The following is a 20,430-nucleotide window of genomic DNA, read 5'->3' as shown; positions in this document are numbered from 1 at the left end:
CAGCTAGGTGAAAGCTGATGAATACTCAACTAAAATTTTGTATTATGCAAATTTCTGCTTCACCATTCCATCAAATAAACATTTGGGCCCTATCATACACCCAATATCATGCGCAATAAGGTGCAAGACAATTTTGGTGTGATTTGTTGCTATTTTCAGACCAGCGCAAACCCTAATTTTCACATTTTGCACCACGTTGTTTAAATAGCAAATCTATTTGTGCCACTGTCTGGACTCATGGCGTGCTGGTCTAAAACAGAAGTGTTAAGGCGCATCATTGGCATATTGCTATTTTGAAGAACTGAAATAGACCACGCCATTGACCAACTAAAAGCAGGTCTAAAGTCCAGCGCAGAGCATGTTAGTTATGTGCCTTTGTGAATTCAAATGCTTACACATTGCTTAATACACACAGGATGTACAGCAATACACAAATATCTTTACATATGAAAAAAAAAAAAAAAGGATTATTATGTTAAAAAAAAAACAATTTCTACATCAATATTAAAACCACTGCCTCCATGCCTTCATTTTGAGGGTCTTTTTCAGTTTATTCATGACAATTAGCATGTGTATAAGGTTATTATTATTATTAGCAGTATTGTTTATTATATGCATGTGTATATTTGTTTTTAATAAAAACAAGTTTAGATTTGTTCACCTGTTGGGTTTTAGAGACTTATGCATCACTATATGGGGCATAAGAATAGGACGTGTTTTGATATAACTCGTGTTTGACCACACTTCATTATTATTGCTCATTTATTCGTTTGCTGGAAATTAGAACTGAATTTACAATGAGTTTTGAAACAAATCTTTGCGCTTAACAAATTAAACTAAATATGTAGACTAATGGATGTCTTCAGTGGAGTGCGTACAACACCGTTTCCTTATCCATGAAAGTAAAGGAGTAAAGAGTAAAAGTAAAGTAAAGAGGCCGAATGGAGATGGCTTATTATTTATCCTTGTGCTGCAGATGGTTTGTTTAATTGTTTTCTCGCTAATGAAGCATTTAGTTTTTCCACTTACAAAATGTAAATAGCAAATGCACCTTGACGTGACGCTACTGACTCTTACAGGAAATGAGAGATGGGACTTTGATGCACGTTAATCTCAAAAACACATCCATAACTCATTAAGAGCATAAGCACAACCCTGTTAGACCATGTACCAGGGCACAGAGTGTATTTTTTCATCCTTAAAATAGTGGATTCAGACACGCCCTTAATGACTTTGCACCATACGCTTTAGACTTTGAGCATAGATCATTAAAATAGAGATTTTAATTATCAACAAAGTTGATAATCGTTAGTCTGGTGAACATTTTGCTTCAAAACCTTTAAGATCACTTTTACCCATTTATTATTAAATTAGACCCACTTAAAGTAACTGGAAGAAAATTTTAATTGAATTGAGAATCCTTGACAGACAGGGGCTGCATCCAAAATCGCATACTTAAGTAGGTACTTGATTTCAATTTACAGTTAGAAAAGTATATGCTATAGTATGAATATAAGTAGTATGAATGAAATTTGGATGTTAAATTTTTTTACACATGACCTTCATGCTTCACTTGCATTGATTTACTTGCATTTGTAAATTGTCCCATGTGTCTCTCAAATGGATGTGCACATCTTGCTGAAAGTAGTAGGTAATCCAAGAATTTTTACCCACTGTTTATCATATACTATGAATTTGAACATGCACTCAAAAAAATAAAAATAATTAGGCCAAAGAAAAAGGATTTATGTATTCAAATTACATACAAATTTTACAATAAATTGTATGTAATATGCATTTGTTAGTTAAATCTAGATTAAATAAGTAAGAATAAGATTTATGTAAACTGGTCAATAAATCCAATGTGTTTGAAATGAATAAGAATACGTTACAAATTCTTTATATGTTCAATATTGTGTTATTGTCAAGTACCATACACTAAACATTACTTGGCTCATTACTTTTTCATGTACTATATATTAATTGAAGTATGCAATTTCAGATGCACTGAAAGTTTGAGAAACAGATGTAGAGAATGAGATTATTACCTCCAACATTGTACCCGAGGCAGGAATTCTGGTCGCAGTAGCCGGGCGGTCCAGCAGGACCAGGACTGCCTGGGGTACCTGGACGTCCTTGGGTGCCTTGAATTCCAGGTCTCCCTGGTGGACCCTGACTTCCTGTTCGCCCTTCTCCAGCAGGCCCTGAATGGGATATAATGTTGGCCATTAATACTGTATCTACACAATGAAAGCAGCTGAACTCCACACCCACAGCGGGTCTGGATCTCTTCCTCACAAAATACAAGTTTCAGCTAATGCCAGTCCACATCCTTCTCACATGTCGCTAGCTCATACAGCTGTGTTGCTTCAATGAATCTCATTTGTGAAGAGTATTGATCAAAGCGCAATTAACAGCGAGCGACGCTGACATTTTTCAAAATCTACCGACAAGCTGCACAGCTAAAAATCGATAGGAAAACATTTCTCCCAGACCCAAATATTGTTTCAATATCTGCTTGATATTCTAGAGAGGAATCAAAGGAACCCAAAACAGATCAAGATGTGTGCAGAGGTTATTAAAAAAAGTTTGCAAGCTTGTGTTTTCTTTGACAGGGTACATTTAATATCGGGAACTCCCGCAGTCTGAGCAATATGAAGATACAGAGCTTTATTTTTCAGTTCGGACTGAAATTATTATTTTTTACTACTAACTTGAGGACAAAGAAATTATTTATTTGGACTAAAGTGTCACTTTTTAACAGTCTTTCACCTGGAGATCCTGGAGGACCACGAGGGCCTTGTGTCCCCACACCTGGGCTGCCCTTCTCTCCCCTTTCTCCTGGAAGACCTGGAAAAAACAGAGATCTGTTAGAACATCCAAAACCTTCTGAAGAAGCTGTAACCTTCAGTCCATGTGATTTAACCTGTTTCAGACCACTGGAATAGAAATAGAAGATCAGACTATCAAACCTACTAATTTGCATTAATAAATCTTCCATCTATAGTACTATGCATTTATCTGCATATCCATTCAATGCATTTATCCACCAGCAATATATATACATTCATAGAATCAGTTTACATATCTGCAATATATAGTATCTTGCCATCTATTCATGGCATCTGTCAGTGTGGATTTATCCATCTGTCTCCCCAGCAGGCACACAACATCATAAGATGGTAATATTAAGTAAGATTTACGTCATTATGTCAGGTGACCAAAATTAAATTTTTAGCCAGCATCTAAAGAACAACATTATTTTGACGTGCAATAACGACGTCAAATTATGTTGATATTTAGTTAATTTTAGGTTGTGTTGGAAAGAGACCAAAATCCAACGTCTGATAGATGTTATAGTGGTAACGTCCAAACAACGTCAAGGTGTATTAATTAGACATTGATATTTGGTTGATTTTAGGTTGGACGTTGGACATTGGCGTCAGCCTGATGTTGGGTTTTCATTTCCAAACAAAATCCAAGGTACCTATGATGTTGGGGTACGTTGAAGTACAACCTCTATATGACATCATGTTGACATCCTGTGCCTGCAGGGTCCATTCAGCACATCTATCCATCAACAATATACATCCATTCATAGAATCAGTTTACATATCTGCAATATATAGTATCTTGCCATCTGTTCATGGCATACGTCAGTCTGTATTTATCCATCAGTCTATCCATATGTCTACTTTATCCATGCACCCATATCCATCAGTCTCTAAATATGAATTTAATACAAGTGAAAAACAGCAATCCGAGTGGTCCAGTTGATCCAATTTACCTCAACTGGCAGACAGAAAAAAATAACTCCACTGAAGAAGATAAGAATGCTAACAATACCTCTAAAACAGCTATGTTTTTGGTCATGGTTCTTTCTTTCTGTTGGAGCACTGTAGATGCAAGCAGCTTTATGCCCTGCGGGCATCACCTTTCATCACCTCAGAACAAAACTGGCAACCTTAAAGAGAACCACTGAATGTGTGTCCTCATTACAGACTCTCTGTTAACACAAACAGGCAAATATCCCTCATTAGCAGATCTGTTTTGCCCTGAGTGCATCATATCCATGCTCCTGTTTGATATCTGAATGCTTGAGAGTGCAGACCCAAGAGAAAAAGTAGTAATGATGGTGAAACAGCTCATGCTAAAACCTCAGGCTGTGTGTCAGATCTGTCCTAATTGAGAACTGGAGACTAAAGCACTGTGGACATTCACTCATGATAAAGACTCCTATTTAGAGTTGCTCTTGGCAGGAGCAACATGCAGATCCAATCCAGACTGTGTGCAGTCTTAGTTATGGTAAGAAAAAGTTGTGTATTTTTAGATTTTGGTTTATATTGTGGTTGCTTAAGAGGTTGTCAACGTCTATTCAACAGTTGCATACTAAAACAGATTAAAGTATCTATAATGTTTTGTGGCATCTTTGAAGTAGTTGTTCTTGGCTTACCAATATGAACCATGAAAAAGACTTAGGAGCAGTAGCAGCATATTGTTTATGATGATGGCTGCTATAAGGGTTAGCCAGGGCTGTCAGCCAAGATGTTGACAAAATTAATCACTGGCCCTCTGAGAAATGGGACTTAATCTGCAATGGACTGGGTGACAGAGGTCATGTTAATGCTCCGTATAATTATAGATTCAGAACCACGGCTTAACCTTAAGCTGCAGGGCAACATTACTCTTGAGGACCGTCGACTAATCATCCTCCATACTACTCCTACTAGATTTAAAAATATTCCAGTAAACCCCTGTGCAGTTTGCTTATGCATCTAATTCCTCCTTGACATGACAATTTTGCATTATTTCCAAAGGTTCAAAAATGCATCTACTATTGTCCATAATTACTTCCTCAAAACTTTCAACAATTTTAAAACGTTGTGTGCATGGTTACTTTATTGAAAAAAAAAACCCAAAAAAAAAACCTTTACCTCTCTCTCCTGGGCGGCCATTTTGCCCACTGGCTCCAGGGAATCCTGGTCTGCCAGGAGGACCCTGCTCTCCCTGTGGCCCCTGAAGTCCTGGCCGACCGGGCTCACCTGGCGGACCTGGTACTGTTCGTACTGAAACTGACTGACTGGGAATCTGGTTCAGGATCGAGTTGTAGCGAGACAAGTGACCTACGCATGACAAAGAAAAGAGAAATCACTTGGTTTGTCAACAGGGGTTGAATGATTTCCTGTGAATCATTAGGTAAGACAAAATACATGGTCAACTCACTCTGAATAAGCTGTTCACAAACTTGTCGAGCTATTGCACGAACAGCGGCATGAGACTGCATGTCACCCTTCAGAAACAAACAGCATGGAATTAAAGTTTTAATTTAGGTTAAACTCACAATCATTTTAAGCCATTGACACATGGGTGAGCAAAAAAATTAAAACATTCATTCATTCATTCATTTGCTTTTCGGCTTATTCCTTTTGTTCATCATGGGTCACCACAGTGGAATAAACCGCCAACTTATCCAGCATATGTATTACACAGCGGATGTCCTTCCAGCTGCTACCCAGTACTGGGAAACACCCATATGCACTCAGACACACTCATAGTTTATTCAATTCACCTTTACCACATGTGTTTGGACTGTGGGAGAACTGGAGCAGCCGAAGGAAACCCAGGCCGACACGGGGAGAACAGGCAAACTCCACACAGAAATACCAACTGACACAGCTGGGACTCGAACCAGCGACCTTCTTGCTGTGAGGCAACAGTGCTAACCACTAAGCCACCATGTCACCCCCAAAATGAAAACATATACAGTGGAAATGTTTTACATTCAGATCTCTAGTTTTTTTTTTCAGGGAGTACAGTATGATGTATTCTGTTTCCTCTAAGCTGAGCATATAAGTAGAGAGCTGCAAAAACTCAGACAATCAATAAAAAGGATATTATGTTTCTTTCTCAAAGTCTAGATAGTTTCCACAGGACGAGCCTTAGGGTTGTAGATTTTGACTGGATTCTGTGTTGAAAATAATGTTTTAAATTTTCCTTAGCTCAATATGCCTTCAATCCAACAAATACAATAAACTATTGCAATGTTATTTTAATATGCAACAGTTGCCGTGCCAGCAGATGACAAAAACTGAATATTGGCCTTTACATGAGTTCAGGCCACAAACGTGATGAATGGGGCAGATTGGACATTATAATGAGATTACTATATTACTTCCGGTTATATAATTTTACTAGCATGCTTATTCAATTATCTAGTGTTGCTAGCCTATTTTAGTTAGGATGCTGCTTTTACACCTATAGATTGATTGTTTTGTTCTGAAACAGTGTTTAAAATGTTTACAATGTTGCACTTTGTTCTTGGTACGGTTTGCATTCACACAGCAGTTTCTAAATGGACCAAAATAGCTAAAACAAGTTACATGGCAGTAAATTTATTTATTTTTTTCCCACTCAGCTGCCATGTGTTCTTATTTTAATTAATGACGATTAGCAATAAGACATTATAAGCAAAAAGCTGCACTTTTGAATTGGTAAATTGGAATCGGAACAATTTTGAATGGTTACACCCACAGACATTGTCACCAAATATGAATCAGAGGTAAGAATTTCTCATACAGAGCTCTTAGTTAGAATTATGCAATAGGCTTTACATTATAGAGAGAAATAACAGATAAACAAAGACTGCAGTTCAGTCAATTTTCCTGACACATAAACAGCTCTCGGCAATCATTCAGCTTTCACTTTCATATTTGACATGTAACTCGCATTTACAGGTAGGAATAACATCCCACCCTAAAGATCATTTAGGCAATCTCGGACAGATTGGTCATGTCTGAGCGTGACTGCTGGTTTCACATATGCCAAACGAACCACGCTAACGCGGGAAAAGCACCAGGTACCAAAACAAAAGTCTAGGTGTGAATGCTCCCTAATATGTTGCACGTGTATGTACCGAGAAAAAAAAAATTGCCTGTTTCATGCTGGTGGCACTAAGAGCACACTCAGACTATGCTATCCTAATCGTGCTTAGGTGCGCTTCCCGGATCATTTGAGATGTGTGAGTGCTCTGAATCGGGCTCAGGTGCGGTTCAGTTGGCTGGCCCTGGCCCAGTTGGAAGCAGTGTGCCAGAGCGCGGAGCACTTGGGCTTTGGCGTAATATGCTTGTAGTGTGAGTGTAGTGTAAAATAAAGGAATGCCCATTGTGCTGAGCGAGAGCGCTTCTCTTCTGTTGAACTGAAAAGCACATCATCGATGATGCAAGCATGCTCCGGTTCGGATGCAATGTAAGTGCAGGCCATTGGGCAGAGGGGAGGGGGGACAAGCATGCTTCGGCACGGTTCAAGGCAACTGTACATAGTGTGAGTACACCCTAAGACTATAATAGTATATTGGCATAGATGTCTTCAGGTAAGGACTTCACTAAAATTTAGTAGGTTGTACATCTGAGCTATTTTGCCACCCTAACTTTTGAGACTCGGATGTATTTTTCTGTGCTACTTTGACGTAAATGCAACCATACAATTTTCAAGCATGTTTAACCTTGTTTTAGGTAAAAAAAAAAAAAGTTTTCAGACATTAATATTTTTAATTATAATTAAAAAGTACCATTTGTTATAATAATAAACAGGCATTTGTGCCTGTGTTATAAATATAATTATACTACAAGTTTGGACCATACTGTTCTGTGTGGAAATGAATTTTCCAACCCACCAGCCCCAGTATTAACACCTAAAAAGCAAAATAAAAGCCTGGATTAAGACCACAAGCTGCTGTGACAAAAATCCCCAAACAACACACAAATACGCTTTAGCTGCTTTACAGAGAGACTATATTAGCCTGCACAACGTGGGTGTTTAATTCGCCCAATTTAACACTCTCTATACGCCCTTTGTGTGGCAGCCGGTACCACAGCAGTGGATAAATCAGAACAGAAGAATAAAAAACACAAATATACCAGTGCGTGGAAGCTCTGGGCCGAGTCTCACAGTGAGGTTTGATAGATAGCTTTAGCTGTACACGTACTACTCTTAACGCTCCTGCAGTGATTGAATTAAAAGCGCCAACCATGTAGAGAGAATGCAATAAAGAGAAAGAGCTATAATTCAGTGCTGCCGCTGTGTTTTTGATCAAGAGCTTTGTCAGCGAGCTTCTTAATCCTGTTGCTGATAAACCGTAATGTCCGCCGCTGTGCCATGTGCCACCACCCCAATCTAAACTCCAGCACAGTTTACATGCGGATTGGAAACTTACTCTCTCTCCTCGTTCGCCTTTAGTCCCGGCAGGCCCCTGCAAAGAGAGAGGGAAAAAAGTGAACACAAACATTTCCGAATTCAATGAGTCAGAGCAGAAAATGACACATAAGAAACACAAAGACAGTAATATGTGTTTGGAGATGGAGATTTGAATGTAAAAGCGGACCAAATTGATCACGGATGAAATGCATGAGCCAAATGCATAAAATGGATGCGTCGCTGACCTAATGTTTTGGAAATCAGACCGGGATTTGTGGCCAGAGCGCCATGGCTGCTAAACAATTCTGATATCATAACATCTGGGGTAAAAAATGAGATGTAACACGGAGAAGGACTTGTTGGGATAGATTTCGTGGATTTTGTTGTTGCGCCAGAACGTGTGAGAATATGATCATAGTTTATTTAAAAGTACTGAAAGTAATTTTACACCTACGAGAGAGAGTTTATGGCTTTATATTTATAGTAGTAGAATTAACAAAGCCCTGCTCTTCCATAACCTGGGTCATAACTGATCATAAAGCTGTCAACTTACTGACAATCTCTCTTCCAGGGCTTATAAAGAGAAAGATGTACATGCTGGAAATCAGCGTTGAGAGGCAACAGAGCTCTGCAGATGTTCTACATAACGGCGCTGAAGCATATGGTTCTACTTTACTAATCTATGAGAACAAACGCACAAAGTTACACTGATCCAACTTAAAAACAGGTGTCACTCAGCAGGAAACTAACAGAGACTGACGTTAATTCAGTCCACTGAATCTCTCATGTTTTGCTGAATCTCTCATATTTATCAGTTTGTAGATCTCTGAATAATCAAACTATATTGAATGTTTTTACTTGCAGTACATCACAATTGTGTCAGTTGCCTGTATGCTTGGCCTCACTGGTAATATTTAGATGTAATGGATTGCATAGTAATGTACTGTCTATTTATACTGTCTACCACAGAAATGTAGATGCATGTTTGAACAGACATAGACACATAATTAATAAAATTAACATCTAAAAATGTCAGTCTTGTTTTTTTTTTCAAACACAACTAATTTAGTCCTAAATTAGCATAAAAAAGTTAGAAAAGCTTTCATTATGACGTTAAATGTGTGCATTTTTAAAATGACACCTCTGTTTTTAATGTCATCAAACAAAAACATCCAAAAAACTGAGAGATTCATTCGCTGCTCTTTAATCAGAATGTGCAAGATATACAGTGAAGAAAAGATTAATGAGATGTGATACCTTGATTTTATTTCTTTATAATAGCTATTCATTTTAATAAGCTGAACTGTTTGCTAATTAACAACGTATACTATTTATTTTATCTGTTGTAAATAATAATAATAAATTTACTATACATTTTATAAAGTTTATTTACAATGAAACAGCTTCAGAAGAACATAGTATTAATTTGGAGGGGGGCTTATTGTAGTGGGCATATCCCTTATTTTTTACATCCCAATGTTGACAGGTATGGTTCAAGGATCAAAACTGATGTTAATTCAATTCAATTCAATTCAATTCAATTCAATTCAATTCAATTCACCTTTATTTGTATAGTGCTTTTACAATGTAGATTGTGTCAAAGCAGCTTTACATAGAAGCTCATAGTAAATTGAAACTGTGTAGTTCAGTTTTCAGAGTTTAAGTTTAGTTCAAACACTGAAAAGCAATCCATCGATGCGCAGCTCTACAGATCCTGAACCATGCAAGCTAGTGGCGACAGCGGCGAGGAAAAAACCTCACCAATTTGCGAAAGTGAAGAAAAAAAAACCTTGAGAGAAACCAGACTCAGATGGGCACGACCATTTCTTCACTGGCCAAATGTCTTGTGTATGCGCGAATGTGTGGCATGATAGTGTCTGCAGCTTCAGAAGCATTAATATACTAAATAATATCAAAGAAAAACAGGACATTGGTAAGGGAATAATATATAATAGATATAATAAAAAATACTGCTAATAATAATAACAGTATACAAAACTAAATTGTTATGAGTAACCTGAAAAAACCCCCCTGATATGAAGGAGACATCGTGATATTGGTTTTTATTTCTATGCAGTAAATAATATTTTTCGTAACAATTTAATGCTTTATTTTTTTTTCATATGTAAAGATATTTGTGTATTGCTGTACGTCCTGTGTGTATTAAGTGGTTCAACCTGCATAGTAGCACAACTAATGCACTATGTGCTAGACCTTAGCACCTTAACACACCTCCTTTATAAACCGGCACTCTCATGAGTCCACAAAGTAGTGAAAATGGATGTGCTATTGAAACATCATGGTGAAAAATGTGAAAACTAGGGTTGCGCTGGTATGAAAATAGCAACAAAACGCACCAAACACGTCTTGCCCCTTATTGTGCCGATTGTATGACAGGGCCCTTAGTGTTTGCTGTATACAAGTCTTCTCCCATTTATAGTTATTATGAATTACTCTACTTTCGTCAGCTCCACCTGTCTAAAATTTACTACATTATGTATGTTTATGGCGAAGTAGGCCTAGAATTACACTAGAAATCAAATTAAATTAAATTTGAATTAATTTAGAATTGACATCCAAACATGCTATTCATTTTTATTGGTATATTTATTATCAGGCAATTAAGGAACCAGAGGACAAAAGTGCTTTACTTCATGTCTTTAAATTGCGTTTTCAAATCTAGTCTCCCTTCTTTTCAGCTTTGAGTGGTCTCAGTACTTCAGTGAGAATACTGCTGAAGTCTGATATTCAAGATAGTAAATCAGAGCCAGGACAGTCTGCCAGAAATTGATGCTCCTAATATGATAGAACTCACAGAACCACATTAATAGAATGGAGCTGAACATTTTTCTTGCGTGGAGAGACAGACTTAAATTTCTGTACACTAGAAACCAGATGCAATGATTCGTATTCTGCAGCATTCTGATTGGATTGTTTATCAAAACTGTAATCTGATACTCACAGGTGGCCCTTGATCCCCCAATTGACCTGGTGGTCCATTTGATCCAGGAGCCCCAGGAGCCCCAGGGCTACCCTGCAATGAGATGTTTGGAGGATAAAAAGTCGTGACCTAGTCTCAGAAGAGTAAAAAATAAATAAACTATTTCATCATGTTACACACCATTGGTCCTGGTGGGCCCTGTCGTCCTTGGGGTCCATCTTTACCAGGTAGGCCCTAAAGAAAAAATTTCCTCATGATTACCATGCATCATTTGAAAAAACAAACAAAAAAAACAAACAAACTGTGGACTCAAAACAGTAAAACCTCGAGGCTCAATTTAACAGAAATTTGTCATTCAAAAAAAAAACAAAAAAAAAAAACAGAACTTTAGCATCTAAAATTGTACATTTATTTTGAAGGGAAAACAAAAAAAGAACTATTTTCAATTGCAGACCCAATTCTAAATACAAACATAGTATGTTTTGTACAGTTTAGCAGCTATCAGAAGAGAAAGACAAGATTTTGCTTTCTGTATATTTTCCATTGTCTCCTTCCATGTTTATACAGTATGTATTGCAAAGCATATTCAGTTTTTTTCTTAATATTATTCATTTTTTCAGACTGCACAAATTAGATTAAAACATGGGGGAATACTCATTTATTTGTGTTTGAATGGTGGTAGAAGTTACTGATACTTGACTGCCCTGTTTTGGAAGTCCAGAGTGTAGCAAATAACCTTTGGGTTGTTTTTGATGCAAATCTATATTTTGATTCTTAAAGGGTCATGAAATCCCCCTTTGTCATTTCAAGTTTACCTCAGAGTTGTTTTAATGCTACATAATGCTAAAACACATTGAAATAAAAAGTCTATCCTTTTAAAATTAATGTAATGCCCTGTTACAAATTATTCAATAATGAATAAATTCATAAGCATAATTTTGAAACAATACAAATATAATAAACTAAAACATAGCACTCATAATAAAGTTAGACAGTAACAGAAGCTTGTTGTGAAAGGAGAACACAGAGGTCTGCTGAGGTGGAGGACTTCACCTGAATCCCTGGGTCTAAACAGACACAGTGGTGCAGTAGGTCCCTTGCCCTATCTACTTGAACCGTATGCCCCTGTCGGTAACATGGACGTTTTTAATCATGTCTGAAAATGGCAGTAATCTGTATCAGAATAGTGACAAACTGATAAAAGACTTAAAAAGACAAAGTCCATCATTCTGCAATTCTCGTAGCACTCCTGACAAAAATGCAACAGCTTGGTTGTATCGGTGGCTGATGGCCACCTATGACCCTTCCTAACTACTTGGTGCTGTGCGTGGTCTCCCAGCATGGCAGGTTTGTTATTAGAAAGAATGTGGTCATGAATAATTAAGAAGGAGAGTCTTCTCATATACATAAGAACTCAGTGATTGATTAATAATGAGGAAATTGCACCACTTGAGTGCTACAGTACATCACTAATTTTGATACTGCCCCAATGACAATTTAAACCCGGAAGAAAAAATCAGCAGACAATAGCTCAAAATTATCAAGTTTTCCTCACGGTTAAAGCTAACAGGTGCTAATGTTTTCTTAATTGGTGCTTGGCACACAAAAATCTGTTAAAATCTCAAAAAAAGTGTCAAGGGTTTCATAATCCTTTAAGTCCAAAGTGCTGGTAAAACCTTTTCCCCTCACCTCAGAGATATTAAAAGACTGTGCTCTACGTAAAATTTTACATTTCCAGAAAAGTTGTCATCTTACAGTTAAATAACTATAAGTAAAATAACCCTTTTAACTGTTGTTTCTAAATTTAATAAAAAAAATCTCCCGCCAGGATTTTAACTAGTACAAGGATTGGAAGTCACACTTCTCTAGTTTTAGAATAATTTCAGTGTCTCCCAGTAAAACTTAGAATGGATTTTAAAATGATTATGCTTAATTTTAAAGCCTTACACGGCCTGACACCACATTACCTTATTGAATTGTTACATCCATCTGGTGGTACCACAAACATATCTGAGATATATGGATGATAGAGCTTTTTCTTCCTATGCCCCTGTCCTCTGAAATTCTTTGTCTCTTGACACCAGATAAGTTCAGAATTATTATAATTGTAAAGTTCATTTTAAGACTTTTATTTTGTAAACTTGCTTTGTTTGTTGATTTTGTATTGTTTTGAGTTTTATTGTATTGTATTGTATTGTATTGGTTGCATTGTGTTCAGAGCTTTGATAAACTGTATATACTAGGGTATGAATCTACACTGGTCTGGTACACGGTTACGATTATCATGCCATGGATTCGGATCAATCCGATATCTCTGTGCATCATGGTGCACTGATGATGCTTTCCATCCACAAATAGATTTTTACTTCACAAAACAAGATTTTTTTTTTTTAAATATATAAATATATTTATATGTGATTTGTAAAAAAAATGTCCTTTAATACAGGCAAAATTTATGAACTGTACCTTTAATTTTACCTGCTCAAGAAATGACTCTTTTTTAACGTATTAAACAAGACTCAAATACATGCGCAGAGGACAACATGCTCATGTCTGCACCCACAAGAATTGCTTTAACAGCCGAGCAGAGAGGAAAGATTACCTCATGAACAGGATGGAGATGGATTTTACCAGCTTTCATTTTTCCCTAGTAGTGAAATAGCGGCTTGTGTGCTGTACCTTGGTCAGTGTCAGTAAAAGACTGTCCAGCAAACTCACAAGCTGTGAATTGTGCACAATTATCTGCTTTTTAAGTAGTTGGAGCATTTTATTTTCTCGTCATCGCCTCCTTTGTGATAGTACTCTACCGCGCCATAATGCATAGGATATAAATAAACTAAGTATGTAATATTCAGTTATGATTACTGAACTGAAGTAATTTGGATGTGGAATTGTCCACATCTGCAACACGGTTCATCAAAGAAACAATTAATTTTGACACCGCTAGTAAAGTAGTAGTCAACATTTGAAGTTGATCAAAAAAAGACAAGAATAGATGTTGCTGAATAATTTTAGGTCAACGTTAATGAAAGGTTTTGCTCTGTTTTTTAATGAATTTCCCCAAAAGACAAGCTCAGGAGTAAACAGTTTGAATCAGCCTGACGACATTCACTGAATCAGTGATTCAGTGACTCCCTAAATGAACAGCATGTGTTCAACTCTAGCTGACCTCTGTACATTGGCGGCCTGAATCACTTTTGGAACAGTTCAATAGCCAACAATCCCAATGCAAAAGTCTAGATCCACAAATACCTACAGCAAAGTAACAACAGAACAGGTGGAAATGTGTTTCAACTGAACTTCACCCCCTCTTGAACATCCATCACTGTACTATTTTACTGTAAAACACCAGGATGCACATAAAGTATCTCAGTAGGGGACAACAACTTAACTGTCACATCTGTCTACACCTACCATATAATATGGTTCTGGCTGCTTCTTTTCAGCCAGCGTATGTGTTCTTTCACTGAACATGCCTCATTGCTCTAAACATAAAGCTCTTTTTTGGGAAACAAGCCAGTGGAGAGAAGGGAAAACAATGTAACATTTAAAACACCTCAAGTGTGGCATACTTTCAGAGTACCACACTTCAAGAGTGCAAAGCCTCAGAATGGTTCTGATGCACGCAACATTTGCAATCCCATGTGAGTGTTTTAGGTCACAGAAGTTTTCCTCTCTGTTTTTTAGTGTTAGGGTGAATAAGAACCTCCCTTCAGAAGGAGTCATGGTGGAAGCACGCAATAAACACCTTTATGCTTTGTGCTCATTTCCAGTGAGGCCAGACACACTATTATTCACTGCAACAGTGACAGGCCAGAACTAGAAATATAGCACTGAAGCATATGTCACACATTTAGATGATCTTGCATGGTTTTCTCTGATAGGATAGCTGATTTGTGAAAACATTCCTATTTACATTTTGCCACAAAGTAAATGTGGCTGTGCTAAACGATTTCAGTCTTCAAATCCCGTTATTTGTACAGTAAATTTGATTATGTTACATTGACTAAAGCATCAGAAGCGTTGAATTTTTATATAACGGTCCTGTCTTTTATATGCTTGTATTAGTAAGTCTTAAATATATAGAAGCTAGTGAGCTCCAAAACAGTGGCACAATGCCCATTTAGATGGTATAAACATCCAAACGCTGGCAGTTTGTCATTTCTGCCTAAATGGATCAAAAACATTTTGATGTCACCCCCTCCTTCAGTTTCTCATTCAATCTTCAGACCAATCAAATTCTGTACAGCAGGGATGTCCACACTCGGTGTTGGAGGGCCGTTGTCCTGCAAAGTTTAGTTCCAACCCCAATCAGACACACCTGGGCTACCCAATCAAGCTCTTACTAGGCATTCTAGAAACATCCTTGCAGGTGTATAGAAGCAAGGTGGAGCTAAAGTCTGCCGGACGCCGGCCCTCTAGGACCAAGTTTGGACACCCCTGCTCTGTAGTATCTAATATGCCCCGCCCCTTTTAAGATGCTTCTCATTTTTCAATTGATCTCTCACTGGCAGAACTTGGGTTAAAATGAAACGCTATTGGCTGTTTTTTTCTGCCTTCTTTCTTTACACATAGCAGGTACATATTGGGCCAAGGAAGAATGTAAAATGTATAGCGATTCAATATGCTTCCCAAAAACACCAAGGTGGATGCTACAGACAGCCTTAATAAGTGACACCTCATCACGGCGGATGGACTTTCTAAATTGCATCAGAGCTACTGCCTGCCTCACCTCATTTTTAGTCTTTTTAGTGTGGCTTTATGTCAGATCCTAACACTAAATAAGTGATAGACCTACATGAAATTCATCACCTGTCATATGCAAAGTGAGGACATACATTAAAAAATGTCTACTACGTATAAAACATTTTAATAAAGCATTACATTGGTAGCATACACTGAGTGAGCAAAAGGCACACTCTCAATCCAGTTTGGAAGGGATTGCGCAATCTGACAAGAGGCACAGCTCAATGCTGCCTCACCTTGCTTCATGTGCCTTAATTAAACAGTAAAATATGCAAAATGCAGCGATTTTGATCATAAAAAGAATTTAAATCATTTGAATCATACAGAAACTGAATTTATAACACAGACCAGTAGACAAATATATTTTTTTAATCATTAGTAAACATCTCATGATGGCATGCGAGGCACCACTGACCCTGTGTCCCACTCTCCTTTATGCTTTAGTTTTTATATTACAATAAAATTAAACAAAAATTGCACATTTCAAAGTACTTTACATGACCTAATAATATATGTATTTTTTTTTTTTTTTACAAAAACATAAGCTAAATATGTTGTTGGGAATACAAATTATATTATATTTAGGCTACAAGAGGCTTTGTACTTAACTCATATTTCTGTAAGACAGGTTCCATGTATAGGCTGCCATTATAGGCTAAATTAAACATGTATTTTTTTTTTTTGTCATACACATAAGTGCAAGACAGCTTTAAAAACTGTAACCATACGTTCACACCCAAAACGGCGAGAGCACCAAAGTAGCTGGAAGTCATTCATTTTCAATGAGAGACGGCGGCAGAAAAGTGGCGAGGAGCAGCGCGGCGCGTCTTCACCTGTGTGGGCGTCGATGAGAGTTGAAATCAAGTCAACTTTGTGGTAATAAGCTATGCACGGTTCGGTGACAAGCTATCGGAATGAAGAAGTCCACCGCTTCAGAACAGTTCAGAGAACACAGACCTGTGAACTTTGGTTCCAACCACAGTTGTTCCCAAGGGTTTGATTATTGCGGTCGTCGGATATTCAATTATTTACAATGTTTTCTTACAGGAACATGCATTAAAAAAAGTTACTGGCGAGTTACTGATGTGTATTAATGTTTTATATATATATATATATATATATATATATATATATATATATATATATATATGTATATATATATATATATATATATTTATCTTTAAAAAAGCGGGAATCTCATGCGATAGTACAAAACAATATTGCTGTTTTAGGTATTTCAGACATATGGACACATTGAATAATTATGTGGAGCAAAGCCACACCACATGCAACTTGATCTTCCATTGTTAAATTAATTTGATGTGAAGTGTGCAACATTTTCACGCTAGAAAGCATGTTTTATGCAGGAATGTAACTGAAATGCTGCAACGGCCCTTTAAATACGAGATCAATGTAGCGAATTCTGATGCTCTCGTCGCCGGACCTGAAGGCAGACAGTGTTGTCGCCAGGGACCTTGGACGCTCTCGCCAATTTCGGTGTGAACGCACAGTAAAAGTTTTACATTTCATTTGTGTAGAACCTTCTCTCCCAAAAACAAAAGACAGCCTCTTTCTAAACCAATGAATAGCTATATTTTAACTCTCAGTTTATATAAATAGGCTACTACAGGTTGGTGATGCATCTCTGCAGTTAATGCTGCAGTCAACTGACTCAATCTAATTTTATAATTCAACAGTTAATGACTGATCAAAAATAAAATAAAAAGGAAAATAAAATTAAACAAACATGCATTTACATCTATACTTTTCATAATAAGATAGCTATCCGTTTTAAGAAAAATAAATAAATAAATAAATAGATAAATAAATAAATTGATAAAAAAACAAACAAACAAATAAATAAAACATATGAAGTGACCAAGTGTAAACAGCCCCTTAAAAAAAAGATAAACTAGATTAAATGTATGACCAGATGATATGCAAATGATTTACTGCTTTTACCTTAACATGACAAACTGTTAAAGATCATGACTAAAATAAAGGCAATAGTGATACACAATTTGTAGAGAAAGCAATCATTAGCCTATTACTGTATATTGATGTGCAAACATTGTGAGATTTTATTTGTCCTTTACATTTTTTTATTAGTTTTTAATTAGATGATTATTTTTTTTGATGATTTAGACAAAACAATACTGCATTATAGTGCTACAATATTCAAATTCTATGCACAGTTTATTACTGACCACAACAACTATTAAATATTAGTGAATTTAATGTGTAATTACTATATATCTAAAATAATGTGAGGAGGAGGTCTACTTAAAATGATTAAAGCATCCCTTAAAGCATCACTGAATGAACAAAAGAAAGAATTCAATCATATTTATTTGCATTCTCTGATATAACAATACACCCTAATTAGATTCTTCGAATTTAATCAAACTTATCAACTCCGACAGTTGTTGATTTTCCTGTGTGTATTTCAGAGACAGAGAAATGTTCATTAACACCACCAGCAAAATCATTACAAATATATTTTAAGTATTCAATGTATTGCTTAGCCCCAGCCTGAACACATACAAATACACATACTGTAACAAACTCTTCTTTTGGATGAAATAAAACCCCAGCAGTATGGAATCATTTCTTCATCACATCATCGTGTGCCACTTTACAAATAACACAAGCCATTAGTTAAATCCTGACTGCAATAATATTCTTTACAAATGTTCTTTTTAGTGATTATCATGAGTTCAAAGGCAAAACATCTGTTTTCTTTGTTAAACCATTACAGTGAGTTATTGTGTAAGAAACCACAGCAGATTTATCCTTCAGCATGCTTTAAATCAGCTCAGTAAAGAGGAGTGTGGTCTGAACACCTCCATTTGTGCTCCTTGTTTTTTTTCTCATTCGAACTGACAGATTTATAGAAACATTTTCATTCAGGCTGCTCATTACTGAACAGAGATGACGAACTAGCTCTCTTTCACCAAGACATTAACATTTAATTACACTACACGGCTTTGGGAATAGTAATCGAATAACAGCCTCATGCATATTTTTCATTACAGTTCACAGAATGAGTCTAGTGTTTCTTTATTCTTTTTTTTTTACAGTCTCCAGTGGTGTTTAATCTGCACAGGCTAACAATACAACTGATCTCTTCTAGAAATGGCGATATTATATTTTAAACACCTCTATCTGCGACATGAAGCACAAAACACAATTATATTTTCTGTGAGCGCACACTAAAATCATCTGAAATTTGGTGCACCGCATCTGAAATGTCAAGTATGATGCTTTGTTCACAAGTTCCTTCGTTTGGTTTATAGACGAGACACAAAATAAATCAATAACGAAAACAAACATGTTGAGTGGCCATTATGATAGTCTAGCGGGACAGATTTGATTAGTTCAGGTTGTGGTGTTATTGACTAGCAGTCCTGTAAATTGAATCTGCGAGTCAAGGCCTCCTTCAGAGTAATCAGATCTGTGCAGACACAGAAGAACACATAAGCTTTATTTGATAAGCCGCCCGTGTAGATTGCTATTACACAGCAAGAATTGAAATGTGTGTTCACTTATTATTACTCAATCCCACCATATGTGGTAACTCATGTATTTATTAATACATATGTACAAGTAAATTAATATATACTATTTAGATGTATGTGTAATATTTAAATGCAAATAAAATATGTCCACATGAACTGGAAGTTGCTGAGACATTTATTTCAGTACGTTTATGTACTTCCAACTTAAATATTGAGTAGGGGGCGATGCTTGTTTGCACATCATTCCTATGTTGCAAATTAAGAGTAAGAGGGGCATGGCTAAAAATATTGTGGCTGAGGCGGACTAATAAAGAGCTGGTGTGCTTGAAATGTTAAGCGCTGTGAGCTTTTTTAAGTTAATAAATTTGATACATTTGGAGCTTTTGTTGTTGCCGCCATTTTATATATGTAACGGAGACCATGATCTTTAGCCTCCTTGTTAGAGCAACCAATTCCCATGGAGAGAATTGCCAGTTCGATCCCAGCTCAGACCGGGTTGGGTGCAGGACCGGTCGGTTACACATTGGGGCTCGTCCGGGACGGGAATGAGGTTTAGGGGGGTGAATGTAACGGAGGCCAGCTGGCGAAGTTCTATGCAGGTAAACCTCACTCCTCTGACCTCTAAAGGTGCTCTAGTGACAGACACAAGAGACCATGGTCTTTAGCCTCCTTGTTAGAGCAACCAATTCCCATGTAAAGAGTCATTGTTTCGATCCCAGCTCAGACTGGGTTGAGTGCAGTAGAACCGGTGGGTTACACATAAATTTTGACTACTAAAATTAATAATATCGAAATAAATACGGAAAACTTCAAATATTTATTGTCTTGGAAAAAAGCTATTCCAAAGGAACTTTAAGCATATTTTTGTCTCTTTTTCTTTTCACCTTTGCTTAAAGGTGATATATTACCTGAACTTCTGTTGAGTGTTATATGCTTTGCATACTAATAAAGTATTTTTGCAGAAGTAGATAGAGCTGATAGAGGCCTGATTGTCTAAAATTAACTTGAACTCTGCAACTAAACTTCCTGTCA

The 20,430-nt window shown here is 36.8% G+C and overlaps 1 protein-coding gene across 22 annotated transcripts in view; it reads right to left on the bottom strand.

The window, feature by feature from the left end:
* col14a1a (collagen, type XIV, alpha 1a) overlaps window positions 1-20,430 on the bottom strand; it is a 344,010-nt gene that overhangs the window by 11,015 nt on the left and 312,565 nt on the right. For all 22 annotated transcript variants that reach the window (XM_009292161.5, XM_009292162.5, XM_068214100.2 and 19 more), the window contains 7 exons: window positions 11,315-11,368; window positions 11,156-11,227; window positions 8,213-8,248; window positions 5,224-5,290; window positions 4,935-5,123; window positions 2,773-2,850; window positions 2,049-2,204 (listed from right to left, as the gene is read on the bottom strand). In XM_009292161.5, the coding sequence (XP_009290436.2) occupies window positions 2,049-2,204; window positions 2,773-2,850; window positions 4,935-5,123; window positions 5,224-5,290; window positions 8,213-8,248; window positions 11,156-11,227; window positions 11,315-11,368 (652 nt within the window). The remainder of the gene's footprint in view (window positions 1-2,048; window positions 2,205-2,772; window positions 2,851-4,934; window positions 5,124-5,223; window positions 5,291-8,212; window positions 8,249-11,155; window positions 11,228-11,314; window positions 11,369-20,430) is intronic.

Source organism: Danio rerio, chromosome 16 (genome assembly GCF_049306965.1).
Source record: "Danio rerio strain Tuebingen ecotype United States chromosome 16, GRCz12tu, whole genome shotgun sequence".
Taxonomy (NCBI): domain Eukaryota; kingdom Metazoa; phylum Chordata; class Actinopteri; order Cypriniformes; family Danionidae; genus Danio; species Danio rerio.
The sequence above is the reverse complement of the archived record's forward strand: the minus strand, read 5'-3'. Positions and strand labels throughout refer to the sequence as shown.